The sequence below is a fragment of the Hippopotamus amphibius genome, unplaced genomic scaffold, assembly GCF_030028045.1.
Source record: "Hippopotamus amphibius kiboko isolate mHipAmp2 unplaced genomic scaffold, mHipAmp2.hap2 H_1, whole genome shotgun sequence".
Lineage (NCBI taxonomy): Eukaryota > Metazoa > Chordata > Mammalia > Artiodactyla > Hippopotamidae > Hippopotamus > Hippopotamus amphibius.
In genome coordinates, this window is record NW_026648280.1 from 2,097,017 (window position 1) to 2,115,827 (window position 18,811).

At 44.2% G+C, this 18,811-nt stretch overlaps 1 protein-coding gene across 5 annotated transcripts in view; it reads left to right on the top strand.

Moving 5' to 3' along the window:
• The first annotated feature begins 339 nt into the window (after positions 1 to 339).
• The window catches only part of ZNF551 (zinc finger protein 551), a 39,373-nt gene continuing 20,901 nt past the window's right edge, over positions 340 to 18,811 (top strand). For 4 of the 5 annotated variants that reach the window (XM_057719523.1, XM_057719520.1, XM_057719521.1 and 1 more), the window contains exons 1-2: positions 340 to 571; positions 3,684 to 3,807. In XM_057719523.1, the coding sequence (XP_057575506.1) occupies positions 539 to 571; positions 3,684 to 3,807 (157 nt within the window). In that variant the 5' untranslated portion in view covers positions 340 to 538. Of the gene's footprint in view, positions 572 to 3,683; positions 3,808 to 5,072; positions 8,965 to 18,811 lie in introns of those variants that run through there. The other variant, XM_057719519.1, reaches the window with a different exon arrangement.

An 18,811-nucleotide genomic window follows, 5' to 3' on the forward strand; every position in this document is an offset into this window, starting at 1 on the left:
TCTTTTGGCCCCTCAACGCAACATGTGGGATCTTACCCGTGCCCCCTGCAGTAGAAGTCTTAACCGCTGGATCGTCAGGGGTCCCGTGATTCAATATTTTTATACAGTGTACTCCATTTAAAGTTAGTACAAAATAAGGGCTATATTTCTCCGCGCTGCGCGGGATGTTTCTTTGCCAAAGTGGACGTCAGGGATCCCTAACCGCACCTGCGCAGCTGTGGAAACTACACTACCCAGAGGGCAATGGGCCCAATGGTGGCGGAGTTCAGCCAATTAAAGCCCTGGGCAGAGGCATTTCCGTGCGTGGGCTTCGCGTCTGGGCGGAACTTCTGGCGTCCTCCTTGTGGCGGTCATTTTGGCTTCTTTCAGGTGAGGTTCGCCTCCCAGAGGCTCGGAGCCAGGGGTCCTAAAAGAGAAGGCGCCAGAGGCCTCCACAGGGGCGAGTCCAAGGCTTGGCGGCGGCGCACCTCGGTGTGACCCGCAGCAGGGTGAGATCGGGACCTCCGCGCCTCAGACTCCGCTCCGCCCACAGCGTCAGATGGCGGCGGCGGCGCTGAGGGACCCGCCTCAGGTAAATGCTCGGCCTCCGGGCCCGCACCGCCCTCACCCCACCGGACACTGAAGCCTCGAGGGCGGGGCGCCTGCCCACGTGCCCGCAGCCCCGGGCGCTGTGTCCGGGATCGTGAGGCGGTCGTGGGTGGGGTCCTATTTCTGACCGACGGTGTGAGGACGCGTGGGAGAGGGTGACGGGCGGAGAGACCGGCAGGTGCAGAGGCTTGGAGGTGGGACTGAGGCGGGAGGATTCGGGAAACCTGGGGTCCGTCTTATGTCTGCAGGACACAAAGAATGTGAGGCAGATTTGTGCCTGAGGAGATCTACTTTCATTCTGAAGGGTATGAACAAAAGAGAGACAGTGTCTGAGGTTTTCCAAAGACTGCTCAGGGGAGGAAGAGACGGGAGACGGTGATAGGTACAGGGAGGTCGAGGCCTGTGAAAGATTACGTAACTGGTGGGGAGTCTGCTCTGAGGCCTGAGGCCCGGAGGTATTTCAGACATCTCGAGCTCACCTGGCTCCTGGGCTGGCCAAGGGTGCTTAGTGGCTTGAGCCCTAGGATGCTGGCCTTGTTTGTCAAAATCTCAAACGACCTTACTTTTCCCACAGATTCCTGTAACTGCGGAATCGCTTAGTGATACTATTTTGTGGAGTTTATTTCGGTCTCGGTAGTCCTCACCGCACCCTTACGGTCTCTCGGATAATACATCCTGGTACTGTCTGCCACTCTTACAGCCCTTGGGCCTGGGGACCTTAAAGAAACACCAGGTCTAGGGTTATATAGAGTGGTTCCTATTTTTGGCAACCAGTGGAATGAGATGAGGAAGGTACCAGACCAGGCATAGATACCAGAGTGTGCAAAGGCCTGGAGGGGAGGCAGGATGGTTCAAGGACCTGCAGGTATCTTTTCTTTCTCATGGGAACTGAGAGCAGTGGAGCAGGAGGCCGGTTTCGAACAGCTTTGTGAGAAATTGTGTGTCTCTTCTGGAGGTGATTGGAGCAATAAGGGATTTAGATCAGTGAAGACAGATGATCAGACCCAGGTCTCATCAGGCTCCCTGTGGCTGCAGCATGGAGAACAGTATTGGTGTCAGGGCGGCGGTAGGAAGACCAGAGAGGAGGATACTCTTATAGTCTGGGTAAGTGTGCTGTTAGCTCACCAGGGTGATGGCCGTGGAGTGGGAGATGCGGCTAGATTCTGGATTGGTGTTTTAGGTATGGCAACCTGGGTTTTCTTATTTTGAGGTTGAGCGAAGGGATCAGGGATGAAGTGAAAGTATGGTTTTGCATCTGGAAGGATGGAAGCTCCAGTTGGAGAACTGATATGGGGAAGTCTGAAGTAAGAGTAATTTTCATTGGGGGTGTCGGAAGTTTTGTTCTTGGCCTTTTAAGGATGTGAGATGTTTCAGAGCGCAGTTTGTGGGCATCTGGAACTCTGAGGAGGAGTTTGGGATGGAGACTTATTCAAAAGGTAGTAGACAATGTGGACCAGGAAAGAGCTGTAGATCATTTTAATATGGGGAGTGCTGGGGTCAGGATGATAATGGTAATAATAGCCCAGGAAGAAGAGGATGGGTCTGAGGATTGGGTTTCCTGCTTGGACCCCTGGTTGTGGGAGGTGATCACAAGAGGGTTGTAAGGGTAAACGGTTTGGCATGCAACCAAGGCCTCTGAGGGATCAGTACACATGAGATGGATGCAGAGGCATCATCAGGAGTAATTCATACAAGCTGAAGCCTATTTACTGCTCTACCAGTGCACCAGGATTTTGTTGTAACCCTTGATGGAACTTGAGGTGTTCTAGTCAGGCTGGCAGATTAGCTTGGGAATGCAAGTGGTCACCTGTGAAATTCACAGATGTTGTAAAGGACCAGGCACTGGGCCTTGAATGAGGGTTAGGTGGATAGAGGAAAGCTGTGACTGGTGAGGGTTCATCAAGAGCAGCACAAGTAGAATAGGGCCATGGGTATCTGAGATCTGATGTGGTTCTCAGTAGATGAGGTTGAAGCAAGGGACAGTCAAGGAAGGAGGCCTTCATAGCAGGATTCAAGGCCGTGTTTGTCAGTGGGGACTGTCACTGTCAAGGATAGTGCTTGGTCGTGTTTGAATTTGCCAAGCATTCTGTGGATCACATATGCTAAGTAACAAATGGAGAGGCTGAGGAGATAATTATGGTGTAGGGCAGGAGGGGGGCTATGGCTGTGGGAGTGAAGTTGTGAGAGAGTTGTAGAAAGAGTGATGTGCACATGGAAAGGGAGTATGAACTCATGGCTCCAGGGCCCTGGTATTGGCATAAGGGTGAAGGGTGAGCCCATGATTGGTGGTATCTGAGAGAAATCTGGGGAACCCCAGGGGAATTGCCTGAAAAGAGTGGGGTGTTGTGGCTTTATGTGCTAGGTCCAGAGCTTAGATGACATCTGTCTGCCCACCTGCCTGTTGTTGAGGGCTGAAACAGTGATCAATAGGACCATGATGAGATTGGGTATCAGTGCCACCTGAGCTTGGAAATCTTTACTGATGTGGGGAAGGGAGAGGAGTAAACAGATGATAGATTGGGGAGGTAGTGAAATTAGAATCCTAGGGGGAAAGGGAAAGCTGGTTATGAAATGAACTGTCCCTATCATGGCAAGGCTCTGTGACCTTTGAAGTTGTGCCTGTGGGAATGCAGCTGTGGGAGCTAAGTGTGGTTCAAAGAATGATGTGCATGTGAAGAGATAGTGTGAATTAATGGCCCCAGGACCCTGTTGTTGGGGTCATAAGGCTGAAGGAAAGACCAGTGTCAGATCACTCACACTCTCCCTGTGGCCAGCATCTCTCCCTAACCTATGTTTGTAACACCCACCTTATTGACAAGAGGCAAAATGCCCTACATGCCAGACCCAGAGGTCAGATGTCACCTATCTGCTCTTCTGCTTATTGATGTGGGAAGACACAGTATCAGTGGGAATATAAAGAGAGAGCGACTCTAATGGCATCAAGGCCTGGTATCTCCTATGAGGTGAGGAGTAGAGTGAGCAGAGGATAGATTAGGACAGGGGTGGGATGGGGGTGTATGGGTGGATGCGGCATAATGAACTTGAAATCCTAGGAGAGAAGCTGATGGTGGACTGAACTGTCTCCATTATGACAGGGTATGAAATTTGAGGATGTGGCCATTGACTTCTCCCAGGAGGAGTGGGGGCTCCTTGATGAGGCTCAGAGATTCCTGTACTACAATGTGATGCTGGAAAACTTTGCACTTGTAGCATCCCTAGGTAAGACCTTCACACCCTTTCTAGTGTTCTGAGATGATGTCCTGTTTTTCCTTTTTTCCCTGGAATTAAAATTGTTTTTCCCACAGCTGGACCACAGGCTCTGCTAATTTCCTCCACTTTCTTGTCAGATGTGCTGTGGATTGCAGCACTGAGCTTTGTGTCACACCCTGAGTAATGGACTCCCCAAGCAGCCCTAATACCTGTTGCCTGCAAAAGTGCAGAAATGGGTCTGGGAGTCAGGAGTCTGGCAGTCAGTTTAAGAAATCCCACCTTGCTTGCCCTCTCCCTGCTGGAGTTATTATGTCCAGATCCATGGCTTCCAGTTCTTCCCCCTTCTTCTAGCTAACAGTTCTTTGTCACTGCCTGTGCCTGATAGTGATCATTACTTACCTGAACCCATGGCTGTTCTTGTAAGACTCTCCTTTAGTTGTTTTTTGAAATGTTTCCTTTACTGAATACTATCATATGCCAGGTTGCTCTAGGCCAGTACTGGCCACTCACCTATGCTGTCTTTCATAAGACTTGCACTATTCAGGTTCTGAGTAGTTGTGCATGGAGGGTGTAGAGAGAACCCTGGTTGTTTCACAGGGTAGACGTGGTAAGGTGGTCTCAGAGGAGAGCTGAACTGGGCCTGGTGAGTGGCAACTTGGGGAGGACATGACATCATAGCTGTTTTCAGATCAAACCAGGAACCTGCTCTGTGTCCAGTGGTGCCACTGCTCACACCTCATTTCTACCTTTTCCCCATACTTCACACTTTGCTGACTTCTTCTTTCATTTGTGACTTCTGGCTCCTGGCTGCCTTCACCTTTGTGGCTTCCATGGGTTACTTGTTCCTCTGCACTGCTCCCTCTGCAGTGTTCTCCCACAGTGACCTGCACGTGTGTCATGAGGTGTGTGCATATCCTTAAATACTCCTTGAATGCCAGCTACTTGATTCCAATTGAATTTTACTGGGGTAGGACACAACCAGCCTTCCCCACAGCTGAAGGTTGTTGGCAGAGGAATGAGTTGGAGACCTTGCCTCTGCTTTTTGTGGTGCACCCCATCCTTGTGTCCCTTGTCTGGTGAGGTATCCCCTGTTCTGATCTTCAGAGGCCTGCCTGCTGCTGCCAAGCAGCCACTTCCTCAGCTTGCCCCCAGCTCCCTTGTTTTTAGAACAAACTCAAGGCTCATTCTTTGTTGTGTCTAACACACCTTTGTAATGGGGCTTCACTTTCCCACCAAAGTCAACATGCATTTCCTCAGCATTTCTCTGCTTTCAGGTTGTTGGCATGGAACAGAAGATGAGGAGGTCCCTTCTGAGCAGAGTATATCTGTAGAAGGAGAGTCACAGGTCAGGGCTTCTAAGACAGGTCCATCCACCCAGAAGACCCACCCCTGTGAGATGTATGTCCCCATCTTAAAAGATGTTTTGCACCAAGCTGAGCACCAAACAGTATACCCTTTGCAGAAACCAGACTTGGGTGGCACATGTGTGAGATGCTTCTGTTTCATTGCAAAGCTTCTCTGGCAACAGAGACATGACAGTGTAGAGAAGCCCTGGAAAAGAGATGTGGACAGGGCCTCATTTGTGAGGAGCTGCAGCTTCTTTCTATCAGAGAAGCCTTTCACCTGTAGGGAGGCTGGGGAGGACTTCCCAGCCACCTTAGGCCTTCTCCAGCACAAGGCCATAACCAACAGTGAGAAACCACAGAGCGGCACCGAGAGTGGACAGGCCTTTTGCAGTGAAAAAAGTCATTACAAGAGGGGTGAATGTGAAAAAGTTGCCAGCCACAACCACACACTTGTTCAAGATCAATGTGTCCACTCTAAAGAAGGACTTTATGAGTGTAACAAATGTAGGAAAGCCTTCAACTGCAACTACAGACTTGTTCAGCGCCAGCAAATTCACACTGGACAAAGGCCATATGAGTGTGGTGAATGTGGGAAATTCTTTACCCAGGTCTCTGGCCTTGTTAAACATCAGAGAATTCACAGTGGTATAAAGCCTTATAAATGTAGAGAATGTGGAAAATTATTTACCCACAACTTTAGTCTTAGAAAACACCAGAGAATTCACACTGGAAAAAGGACTTATGAATGCAGTGAATGTGGAAAAGTCTTCAGTCACAAATCTAATTTCATTTACCACCAGAGGAAACATACTGGAGGAATGCATTTTGAGTGTGGTGAATGTGGGAAATTCTTTAGCTACAAATCCAACCTCATTGAACACCAGAGAGTTCACACTAAAGAAAGACCTTATGAATGCAGTGTATGTGGGAAATCTTTTAGACAAAGTTCTAGCCTTTTCCGACACCAGAGAGTTCACACTGGAGAAAGGCCTTATGAGTGCAGTGAATGTGGGAAAGCTTTTAGACAAATTTTTAATCTCATTCGACATGGTAGAGTTCACACTGGAGAAATGCCTTATGAGTGTAGTGAATGTGGGAAATCTTTTAGCTGCAAATCTGAACTTGTTCAACACCAGAGAATTCACAGTGGAGAAAGGCCTTATGTATGCAGTGAATGTGGGAAGTCCTTTAGACAGTTCTCTAACCTCATTCGACACCGGAGTGTTCATACTGGAGAAAAACCATATGAGTGCAGTGTTTGTGGAAAATCCTTTAGTCGCAAATTTATCCTCATTCAACATCAGAGAGTTCACACTGGAGAAAGACCTTATGAATGCAGTGAATGTGGAAAATCCTTTACCCGCAAATCTGACCTCATTCAACACCAGAGAATTCATACTGGCACAAGACCTTATGAATGCAGTGAATGTGGGAAATCCTTTAGACAACGCTCTGGCCTTATTCAACACAGGAGAATTCATTCTGGAGAAAAGCCTTATGAATGTGGGGAATGTGGGAAATCCTTTAGCCAAAGTGCTTCCCTTATTCAACATCAGAGAGTTCACACTGGAGAAAAGCCGTATGAATGTAACAAATGTGGGAAATCCTTTAGCCAAAGTTCTAGCCTCATTCAACACCAGAGAGGTCACACTGGTGAGAGGCCTTATGAGTGCAGTGAATGTGGGAAACTCTTTACCCACAAATCTGACCTCATTCAGCACCAGAGAGTTCACACAGGAGAAAGACCTTATGAGTGTAGTGAATGTGAGAAAACCTTTAGCCGCAAATCTAACCTCCTTAGACACTGGAGAGTTCACGCTGGGGAAAAGCCTTAAATGTGCTGGGAATGTTTTATTTCCTCACTCAGTATAACAACACTGGAGGAGACTCTGTGTGAGAGCCACTTACCTGAATTTAAACCTCTTTTATTCAGACATACACCATGCAAGATTCCTCATAAGGTTCAGTTACATCTGAGGTTTTAAGGAGATGCATTGTACTTCCTAACCTGCCCAAAGTTGTTGTTACATTTATGTCACTGCCAGGTTCTGTGGCTGAAGCCATTTCACCTCTGAACATCAGTCACCACTCCAGCAGGCTCAGGAAAGCTGACCTCTGTGTTCTCCCATTTGCTTGAGGAAATTATGAATAGCCCAAGGCCTTACCAGGATCCTCATTACTTTCTCTCTGATTTTAGGGAATGGTCCTGACCCAGTTTTGGTCCAAAGGATCTATCCTCAGCTTGCTAAGGACTGCCTTTTTCAGGGGCATTATTGTTCCCACATCATACTTATAATTAATTTTCCCAGGTTCTAACTTACCAACCTGGAAACTGCTTGCTGCACATTGCTCTGGTTTGTGATCTTTTTTAAAGGCCTGCTCTTGCAGCTTTAATTTTGGTGGTTCTGGTCTCTCTTCCATGGGGTTTGGAAGCAGAATTGTGATCTGTTACCATGTAGGGGTGAACAGATTTTGTGGGGATCCCAAACTTTCTATGCTTTTTGGGACCTTGTGATGGCAGGAACGAGCTCTTTGTCCAACATTGGTCTAATTTGCAGTGCTCCCCAGGGCATTGAAAGAAAGACTGCAGGGCTTTGTGGTCCTAATTTGTAGACTGGCACCAGGATTTTTGGAGAGGTCGGAAGTCACCCTGAAGAGAAGGCATTTGTTGTGAGCTCCCCCAGTTCTTCTGTGACCAACATGGATTTTATTCCCTTGTTCACGTAATTCCCAGCACCATTGAGGGGACCTCTTCCTCAGGTCCTGTAAAGGAGCCTTGTGCCATGATGTACAAATTTTCATAGGCTAGTGTCATTTATTGTTAAACTGTAAGGGTCAGGTAGAACCATAATTGCTGTTACTGAACCAAAGTCAGGTCCACTTGTCCATGCATAGCACAGCCAAGCTACTGATACCAGGTGGTGGTGAAGTGAAGTACAGCATTTATTGCAGGGCACCAAGCAGAAAGAATGGGCAGATAATGTTTCAGAAGACCTGAACTCCCCAGTGGTTTTCAAGGCAGCATTTTTATTTTATTTTATTTTTATTAATTTACTTTTTGGCTGCATTGGATCTTCGTTGCTGCACGAGGACTTTTTCTACTTGTAGCAAGCAGGGGCTACTCTTCATTGTGGTGTGTGGGTTTCTTATTGAGGTGGCTTCTTTTGTGCTGGAGCACAGGCTCTAGGTGCACAGGCTTCAGTAGTTGTGGCTCGTGGGCTCTAGAGCACAGGCTCCATAGTTGTGGCGCACGGGCTTAGTTGCTCTGCAGCATGTTGTATCTTCCTGGAGCAGGGATCGAACCCGTGTCCCCTGCATTGGCAGGTGGATTCTTAACCACTGTGCCACAAGGGAAGTCCCAAGGAAGGGTTTTTAAAGGCAACATTTGATTTGAGTGTTGCAGCTCATAGACTTTCTTCTGACTGCTTAGTATGGAGGTACAGGGTGATGTTTCTGTTATTTTAATCACCAGCCTACTAGTTCCAGCCAGTCTGGGGTCTATGTGCTTGTGGTCAGCATGTAGTCACCATTTTCCACCCGCGTGGGAGTCTTGGTTTCTGCCGGACAGCATAGCACAGAGATATGTGTCAGATTATTGTTATGTGTATCACTTGAGGAGGATCTAGGACTCTGTTTTATTGCTGAACTATTGTTTAAGCTGTTGTTACTTTTCTTCCTTGACTGTTTTCTTTTTTTTCTGCATTCCCTCACTTCTCTAATTAGGAACTGCTTGAGTCTGCTCTTTGGAACTCAGGGAAGGCCTTGAAGACTAAAACCTTTTTCTGCTAACAAACAAGGGACATGGAGGGGCTTTTGTACACAGGAGGGTCTGTAAGGTCCTGCTTTTATTTGATACTCCTCAATCCTGAGGAGAATGGGGGCAGGACAAGAAAAGGAATACAGTTTTGGGTAGAGATGTTAATCATAAACTTAGGAGGGGAACTGGGTTTTTTTTTGGGGGGGGTTGGTTTTGTTGGCAAAAACACTGGATTAATAGGGAGCTGAGGAGGCTGCAGTAAATTAGATGGAACGTACCTCTTCTAAATGTTCATCCACAAATGCTTCAGTGACTGTGTTCTGTGTGATCAGTGTGCACAGAAATTCTCAGGACCTCCATAACTGTATTTCCTGTGGCTGAGATTTGTGGATTCCTATAGCCTTTCTGGGCTGTTCCCTCAAGGGCATTGCTCTACTGGTGGGAAAACAAGCATTGAAAGAAGGGCAATCCTATAGTCCAAGGATGTGTCTTTTGTGTTATGTGTATCACTTGAGGAGGAACTAGGACTCTGTTTTATTGCTGAACAACAGCCAGCAGTTCTGTTGATTCAAGCAGCAACAACCTTCATTGCTCCCCAGTATTGGCTGCCCCTGAGGCAAGGGTGCACTTCCCAGGGCCTAACGAGAGTGATGGTAGAGACCATATAGGGTTGCCAACCTAATTTCCCCAGAGAAGTGGGACATCTACGCTTTTATTTGGAACCACTTTTTAAGGCTTTATTAAGATTTAGCAAAGATTAAGGTAACTCTTGAATAACTCAGGTGTGTGTAATTGATGTGCAAAGAAGTGCACTTACCTAATGGGTACAATTTGATAAGTTTTGACATACATGTAAAGCTGTGAACCATCATCACAGTCATCAAAGTAAATTTATCTATCACGTATTTACCTCATGCCCTTTTGGAATCTCGTTCCCAACTCTCCTCAGCCCTACAGACAATCATTGATTCATTGATTTACTTTCCTTTATGATAGGTTAGATTATATTTTCTATAATTTTAAATAGGCATCCTAAGATGTATACTCTTTTTTTTTTTTTTTTTTTTTTTTTTTGGCACACGGGCTTAGTTGCTCCACGGCATGTGGGATCTTCCTGGAGCTGGGATCGAACCTGTGACCTCTGCATTGGCAGGCAGATTCTTAACCACTGCGCCACCTAGGAAGCCCCTCTTTTTTTTTTTAAACTGATTTACTTCATGCTGCACATTTATTTTTAGATTCAACAGTGATGCTTATATGAGTAGTTAATTCTTTTTATAGCTGAGTATCTTTGTTTATTCATTCATCTGTTTATGGACATTGGGTTATTTCCAGGTTTGGGGCATTATAAATAAAGCTGCTTTAAATATTTGCATTCAGTTCTTTATATGGATAGATGTCTAATTTCCCATGTGTTAACAACTCAGACTGTTACAGTATAGGTAGATGTTTAACATTTTAAGATGTTCGAAACTGTGATCTAAAGTGGTTGTTTCCTTTTGTCTTCCCACCCAACAGTGTATGAGAATTGCAGTTCCTTTACAAGGTAGCCAAACTCAATATGGTCGATGTTTTAAAATTTTAGCCCTTGAAATAAGTGTGTATTTGTAACTTCGTTTCATTTTAATTCCATTTTCCTAAGAATTCATGATGTTGAGCATTTTTTCATTCATTTGCTCTCTGTTTATCTTTTTTGGTAAAAAGACTACTTATAACTTTTGACGACTTTCTTTTTATGTAATTTATTATTTTAACAAATAAGACAGTGCAACAACAAAGACATATGTTGGAATTTCACTCATTCTTCAAAGATTTGACTTCTTTGCTTTATGGGACAATTGTTTTTGAACACTGGAAGGAAATTATTTTTCCTCAATTTTTTGCCCTATGCACAACCAACAACCCACAAGCACCATGTACTTTTTTGTTTAACCTGCATTATTAACATATTCTCCACTACATCCTTTTTTTTCTTTTTAAGAACTTTTATTGAGATATAATTGACATACAGTAAACTGCATATATTTAAAGTGTACAATTTGATTTTTTTTTTCTTATTAGTAATGTATTTATGGCAATCCCAATTGGGAGATTGGGATTTCCACTACATTCTTAAGACTAAATATTCAATAACACATTAAATCAGGCCTAGGTTTGTAGGCTTTGTGCTGATTTCCCTGGTGTAAATATTCTTGTCATGGTCAATTTCTTTTTTTTTTTTCTTTTCCTTCTTATGGTCAATTTCAAACTGCCAAAATGGTGTCAGTGAACATGAAGTTGGTAAGATGTTGCAGTAGCACTCTATTAATTCTATTTCCACCATACTGATATAGTAGCTACAAATAACCTCAAAAACAGATAATAACAAAAGAATTAAATGATTAGGAAGTGGTAAGTTTTAAATATTTGATTTTTTAAAAGTTTGATTTAAATATAATTAACTTTGGGAATTCCCTGGTGGTCCAGTGGTTAAGACACAGCATTTTCACTGCCGTGGGCTCAGGTTCAACCCCTGGTCAGGAAACTAAGATCCTACAAGCTACAAGGCATGGCCAAAATATGTGTGTGTGTGTGTGTAATATGCAAAACATATATATATATATATCATTAACTTAAACTACTTTTTTTTACAATGGCTATTTTTTAGAACTTTTATTAAGATATAATTGACATAAAATAAACTGCATATATTTAAAGTATACAGTTTGATTCTTTTTTCTTATTAGTAATGTGTACATGGCAATCCCAATCTCCCAATTCATCCCACCCCACCCCACCCCCACTTTCCCCCTTTGGTGTCCATATGTTTGTTCTCTACATGTGTGTCTATTTCTGTCTTGCAAACTGGTTGATCTGTAAGTCTGCATATATGCATTAATATATGATGTTCGTTTTTCTCTTCCTGACTTATTTCAGTCTATGACAGTTTCATGGTCCATCCATGTCTCTACAAGTGTCCCAATTTCGTTCCTTTCTATGGCTAATATTCCAGTGGATGTATGTACCATATCTTCTTTATCCATTCATCTGTTGATGGACACAGGTAGCTTCCATGTCCTGGCTATTGTAAATAGCGCTGTGGTGAACATTGGGGTGCAGATGTCTTTTTGAATTGTGGTTTTCTCTGGGTATATGCCCAGTAGTGGGATTGCTGCATCATATGGTAATTCTATTTTTAGTTTTTTAGGGAACCTCCATACTGTTCTCAGAGTATGGATTAATCTCCAAAGGATTAATCTCCAAAATATAGAAACAGTTCATGCAGCTCAATATCAAAAAAGCAAGCAACCCAATCAAAAAATGGGCAGAAGACCTAAAGAGGCATTTCTCCAAAGAAGATATACAGATCATCAAGAAGCACATGAAAAGCTGCTCAACATCACTAATTATTAGAGAAACGCAAACCAAAGCTACCTCACACTGGTTAGAATGGGCATCATCAGAAAATCTACAAACAATAAATGCTGGAGAGAGTGTAGAGAAAAGGGAACCCTCTTGTACTGTTGGTGGGGATGTAAATTGATACAGCCACTTTGGAGAACAGTATGGAGGTTCCTTGAAAAACTGTACATATTTCAAATGTGCTTTTTGATATTTCTATACATGCTTGCATCCCTGAAACCAAGTTTTCTCCTGCTCATTTCAATTTATCTTTCTCAACATATAAAATTACAAGCACATAGTCTACCTTTTGTAATGGCTATTTTCAAATGTATCCATAAATGGAAAAGATTGTTATGTAACCTCATGAATTGTTTCCCAGTCTTCATCATGGTATGTTGTTTCATGGTGTTCTTTATCTGCATGTACATTAGTGGGTTATATTCCTTACATTCCTAGGTATGTCAATGTATAACTTCTTCAGAATGCATTTCTAAAATATAAGGACTCATAACTGATCATTTGGCACACCGTCTTCATACTTTGAGCTCTTTTAACTGTAATTCAGCCTTTCTTGGCTTCAGTTTGAAGGATAGCAATTGTTTCTTCATAAGTCTCTTCAGGATCTTCAAAGGAAGTCTCAGCAGTCCATCTTGATACAGGCTGCTTGAAATATTCCAGGTGTTCAGGGATGTAGCCTTTTGGAATTTCTGCTAACTCAGCTTCCCCAGTGAATACATTTACCAGAGTTATGCCAATTGCTACTGGAATCCCAGTCAACAAAATGTGGAAGTTCACTAAATTCACAAAATGCCTGTCATATACAAATATTTAATCCTGTTGTACACCTGAAAGTAATATAGTGTATGTCAACTTTCTGGTTCTGTTTAATATGTTCACCCTTCCCCTCATTTCCCCACTACTATACTAGGTATTGATGGGTGGGTGCCTGAGTCTTTTTCAGATGGACAATTTTGTGATGGTGACAAACCTGCAAATAGAGTGTCTTCTGCTTCCACACTATGTGCAGCCCGTATGTGCCAGGTTTGCAGTAGGTGATGATGCTGCATCACAGCCCAGAGATCTGCAACACACATCTGTGGGACACAGTGGGTTAGGTGTGCAATACACACCTCAGCATAACTTGAGGGTGCCCTGCAAACACTCTAGGGACACAGGTGTAACAGGTATGGAATGCTGATGCCCCTCAGTCCAGCCTGGAGCCAGACTTACACATACCACATCCACAGTAGAAAAGATGTGTGGCAAACATGGATCACACACACTGGCATATGTAAAGCACACCAGAGAACTAAGAGGCATGGATGCGCTTACACCGCCACAGACTCCATGGAAATTGTTGGACGGACGTGTGATAGGGACACCCAATGGTCATGTGTGGGCCACACACGGTTGCACAGTTCCCATGGACCAAGTGTGTTGAGGCCAGCACACCCTGGCCCCTACCTTCACCCCATCACTGTAAGTTTGATGAAGGCTGATGGGAATCCAGATCAGGAGCCTGACACACATTCTGGCACAACCCAGAGATCAGAATGTGAGCAGTGGTTTGATCTGAGCAGGAGAGCAGATAGTTATGAGTTTTACAGGAGGGAACAGTCAGCCATGTTCAGGAACAGTTGATCAAGTATGGTTCCCCAGGAGGACGACAAGGACGTGTTCTTGGGACTTGGCATCCCAGTCAGTCATTGATTTGCATTTCATCTCAAGGGGTGGGTGGTACAGTCATTACCAAGGTCACCTGTTAGAGGAGGTGAGGAGGAAAAGCCACAGAGACCCGGCACGTGCGGACCATGGTGGAGATTCTCAGTCCTTCAGTGTCTCTTCCAACATCCAAAATAGTGACAGAGGTTACTGGGTGACAACTCCGTCTGGATGTACTGAGTAGCCGGGGACCCTGATGTGTTGAAAAGGTCAGGACCTTGGAAATGAATCATGAATGTGGCAGTGAGGGCCAGTGATGCATTTGAGATGACACCAGTTTCCATGCCAGGGGTGTCCAGGTGGTGGTACCATCGATACTGAACACTCATGGGTGGGAAGTGAGTTGCCAGAGGGCCTTTGTGGGGAGGGACTTGAGGTCTGAGAAGGACTCTCCTTTTCTAAAGGCGAGTCTAGGGAGCATGTGTCACCTGGGGACGGATTCCACAATACAGGTGAACGAAACTGCCAGAAGAAGGGACAAACATGGCTTTAGTGGGAGAAATATCTGCAAATCCATAGTGGACACACCCTGTAGTTCATTGTTGCTCTTAAATGTTCTTCCAATCACATAATGTGCTCAGTGACTCCATTCTACTGTTTCTGTCTCTCTCGCGTGTGCGCTTTTTTAATATTCATTCATTCATTCATTTGGTTGCACAGAGTCTTAGCCGCAGCTTGCCAGCTCCTTAGTTGCAGCACATGGGCTCCTTAGTAGTGGCATGCTTGTGGGATCTTGTTCCCTGGCCAGGGATCGAACCTGGGCCCCCTGCATTGGGAGCACAGAGTCTTATCCATTGTGCCACCAGGGAAGTCCCCTCCTGTCTCAGTCTCTGATGTGCTAGTTTTCTTCAATATCTAAGACATAATTTCTTAGATGTCATCTGATTCTCAAATCCATGATCTCTCTTCCCCTGTCCCCTGCCACACACCATTTCTCCATCTGAATCAGGTTCTCTTGGTCAGTATGTCCAGTAAACTCCTGTCTCAGCTCCTAGCCCCATTTTATTTCCATTTTCCTCACTAAGAGAAACACCAGTTCTCCACTTCCTCTCTGCCTGCCATGAGGCAGTTTTATGTGAGTATTAAAATATCACTGACCTGGGCAGATTGTGGACAGTAGAATTTCACAGTCCCAAACCTCTAGTTTCTAAGCTGCTAACTCAGTTTAAATTGTGCCAAAATCTGTAGTGTTTTTTCCCTTTCCTTCCTTCCTTCCTTCTTTCTTTCTCTCTCTCTTTTTTTCTCTCTTTCTTTCTTTCTTGGCTGTGATGGGTCTTCATTCCTGCATGTGGTCTTTCTCTAGTTGTGGCGAGTGGGGGCAACTCTTCATTGCAGTGTGCGGGCTTCTCATTGTGGTGGCTTCTCTTATTGTGGAGCATGTGCTCTAGGTGCACAGGCTTCAATAGTTCCAGCACTTGGGCTCCGTAGTTGTGGCATGCAGGCTCAATAGTTGTGGCTCACAGGCTCTAGAGTGCAGTCTCAGTAGTTGTGGCACATGGACTTAGTTGCTCTGCAGCATGTGGGATCTTCCTGGATCAGGGATCAAACCCACGGCCCCTGCATAGGCAGGTGGATTCCTAACCCCTGTGCTACCAGGGAAGTCCATTCCTCTCCTTGTTTCATACTGGGGGGAACTGACCCTGGGGTGAGGGTTAGAGGGAGAGTCTCTTGTTGTGACCCCCAGCAAGGGATGGGGATCCAGAAATCAATCCCAAGCCCACAGTCCAGTGTCTTAGGGAGCCTGACCCTCTGTGTGCCCCTTCTCTCCTGGCCTGTTTCCACCCCAAGAAAGCCCCTCCTCCTGTTTCCCTCAGGCTCCTCTGAGTGTCCTTCTCAGTGCCCTCAGACCCTCCCCTTCCTGGATGCTGATGACCCCTGTAGTAGTTTGCTAAGGTTGCCATGACAAAGTACCTCAGACTGGGAAGATTAAACTACAGCAATTTACCTCTTTGTTTTTATTTTTTAATTTCTGGCCACATGCGTAGCATGTGGGATCTTAGTTCTCCGACCAGGGCTCGAACTCTCTCTTCCTGCATGGAAGGCAGAGTCTTAACCACTGGACCACTAGAGAAGTCCCAAGAAATTTATTTTCTCACAAATATGGAGGCTAGAAGTCTGAGAGCAAGGGGTTAACAGCATCGATTTCTCCTGAGGTTGCTCTCCTTGGCTTGTAGATAGCCATCTTCTCCCTGTGTGTCTGTATCCTAACCTCCTCTTCTTTTAAGTACAACAGTCACGTTGGATTAGGGTCGACCCTAGTGACTTTATAAAGATCCTATTTCCAAATACAGTGATATTCTGAGGTACTGGATGGTAACACTTCAGCATATGGATTTCGGGGCTTTCCGTTCAGCCCTTAACTGCCTGCACCCTTCTTTTCAAAGGGAGCTAAGATTTAGGAGCTCTCCTGAGGATTACCTCATTTACCAGCCCCAAAATTACCCAACAGAGGTACAATTTATTATTTCCACTTCTCAAAGCGGGGAGCTACAGCTTGGAGAGGATGACTTTGACAAGGGCACACATCTGCCAAGCAGCTGAGTTAGGGAATATTTAGTCAACACTGCTCTGATTCAGCTTACCTGCTTCTCTTGTATCCACTTCCTGACAGAAACAGCCAGGGACTACAGCCAGGGACTCCAGCCAGACCCCCAAATTCCTCTCCTGTGAGATCATCTGCTGAGCACTGAACCATCATGTAACCACACCCTGACATTTCAACCTGAGGAACCTGCCCCCTTCCCCATGGGCATGCAGTGCCTTCCCTGCAAACTCACTTCTCTCCTGTGAATACTGTGCTCATGGACAGCAGCACCATCACTGTTGTATCCCCAACAGTGTCATGTGTCACCCCAAACACATCACTGGCCCTCACCTGAAACTATTATCATAAATCAACTATAGTTCTAAAATACATATGAAAATGTTTCACTTCCCAATCACATTTTGTTATTTTCTATATTCTTGAGGTTATGCGTGGCTACTGAATTAGTATGGTGGAAATAGACAATACTGGTGTGCTACTGGCAACTTTCCAACTCCATGGTCAGTGAGTTCACATTGACAAGTTTTATCTTGGCTATTGGTGGGAGTATGTACACCGGAGAAACTGGCAACACTACAAATTATGTCTTGATTAATTATTTCTTTTTTTTTTCTTTTTTTTCTGTGCAGCTTGTGGGATCTAAATTCCCCAACCAGGGATTGAACCTGGGCCATGACAGTGAAAGTGTGGAGTCCTAACCACAGGATCTCCAGTGGAACTCCCCTTTATTTATTTTATTATTGAATATTTAGATTTAATGTAATGGAGAATATATTAAAAATGCAGATTAAACTTAAAATTATCTGTAAGTTATATGTGGTCATTGCAATGTACCAAAAAAAAAAAAAAAGGTAGGGGACATATCTTCCAGTATTCCAGAATAGTAAAAACAATTATTCCTTAGTTAAGAAGTCACATCACTGAAGAATGAATGAAGTTCCAGCATAAGTCTTTATTGTTTCACTATCTTCTTATTGGTTAATGAAAAGAAAAATAGCCAAAATTCATTTTTAAAAAACAGGCAAAGGATATGCACATTTTACTAGACAGGTGGCAAATGAACAAATGAAAAATGCTCAACATCATGAAACATCAGGGAAGTGGAACTAAGACTACAGTGAGATACTGTTACACACATTTATTAAAAAGGTCAGAATTTTAAAAGTCCAACTGTACCCACTATTGGCAAAGATATGGAAGAACTAGAAGTCGTTCACTGTTGGCAGGCATACTAAAGGGAACAACTGTTTTAGGTCACAGTTTGATGTTTCTTGAAAAGTTATACATTTATCTAGCCTGTAACTCAGGCATTGCACTCTGGGGTATTAGCACAAGAGAAATGAAATATATCCATATTGAAGAATTGTACTCATATGTCTAGCAATTTTGTTTGAAATAGCCAAAAATGAAACAATTCAGATATCAAAAAAACAGATGAAGGAATAAATGAATACTGATATATCCATAGAACATCATATTCCTCAACAACATAAAAAGAATGAACTACCCACATAAGAACCAGTGATGAATCTCAAAATAAATACACTGCATGAGGAGGACAGCAGGGGGGAAAAGGACTAAACACTTTATGATTCCATTCATATAAAGTTATAGAAAATGCAAAATATTTTATGGTAAAGTAAATCAATGTTTGCCTGTAAGGCCAGGGAGGGCAGAGAGAAAGAGATTACTAAAGGGCATGAGGTAAACATTGGGCAATGCATAGGTTAACTATCATGATGATCATGATTGGTTGATGGTTTCATTGGTTTATGTGAATGTTGAAACATCAAATGGTAGAGTTTACATATGGACAATTTATTGTTTATTTAGTATACCTAAAAAGTGTTAACAAACAACAAAAATTCTTACTGTTTTAGAAAAATAAAGTTCAGCAAACCTATGTGACATCACCATATCCCTCATAATGCCCTGGGATCAGTGTCTTTCCTCAATAGTAGCAAATATTGGTGAGCAATGAAGACCATTTACAACTGAGTCAGCAGGAATGCAGGCTGGGTCACAAAGGCCACATCATTCGACTAAGATCTTCCATCGTTCTTTGTTTTCCTGTCTGTGCACCAATGGCCTTAAGGTGAACAGCCCAGAGAAGCCTACAGGAATCCATAAAACCATTAGATTATTTTCAGAGAAGGCCCTCAGCTACACAAGATACATAGTTCTGAAGGTCCTGAGCATTTCTGCAGCTGCTCATCCTTCACAGCTGTGGTGCCTGGGACACTGTGGATGCCCTTTTAA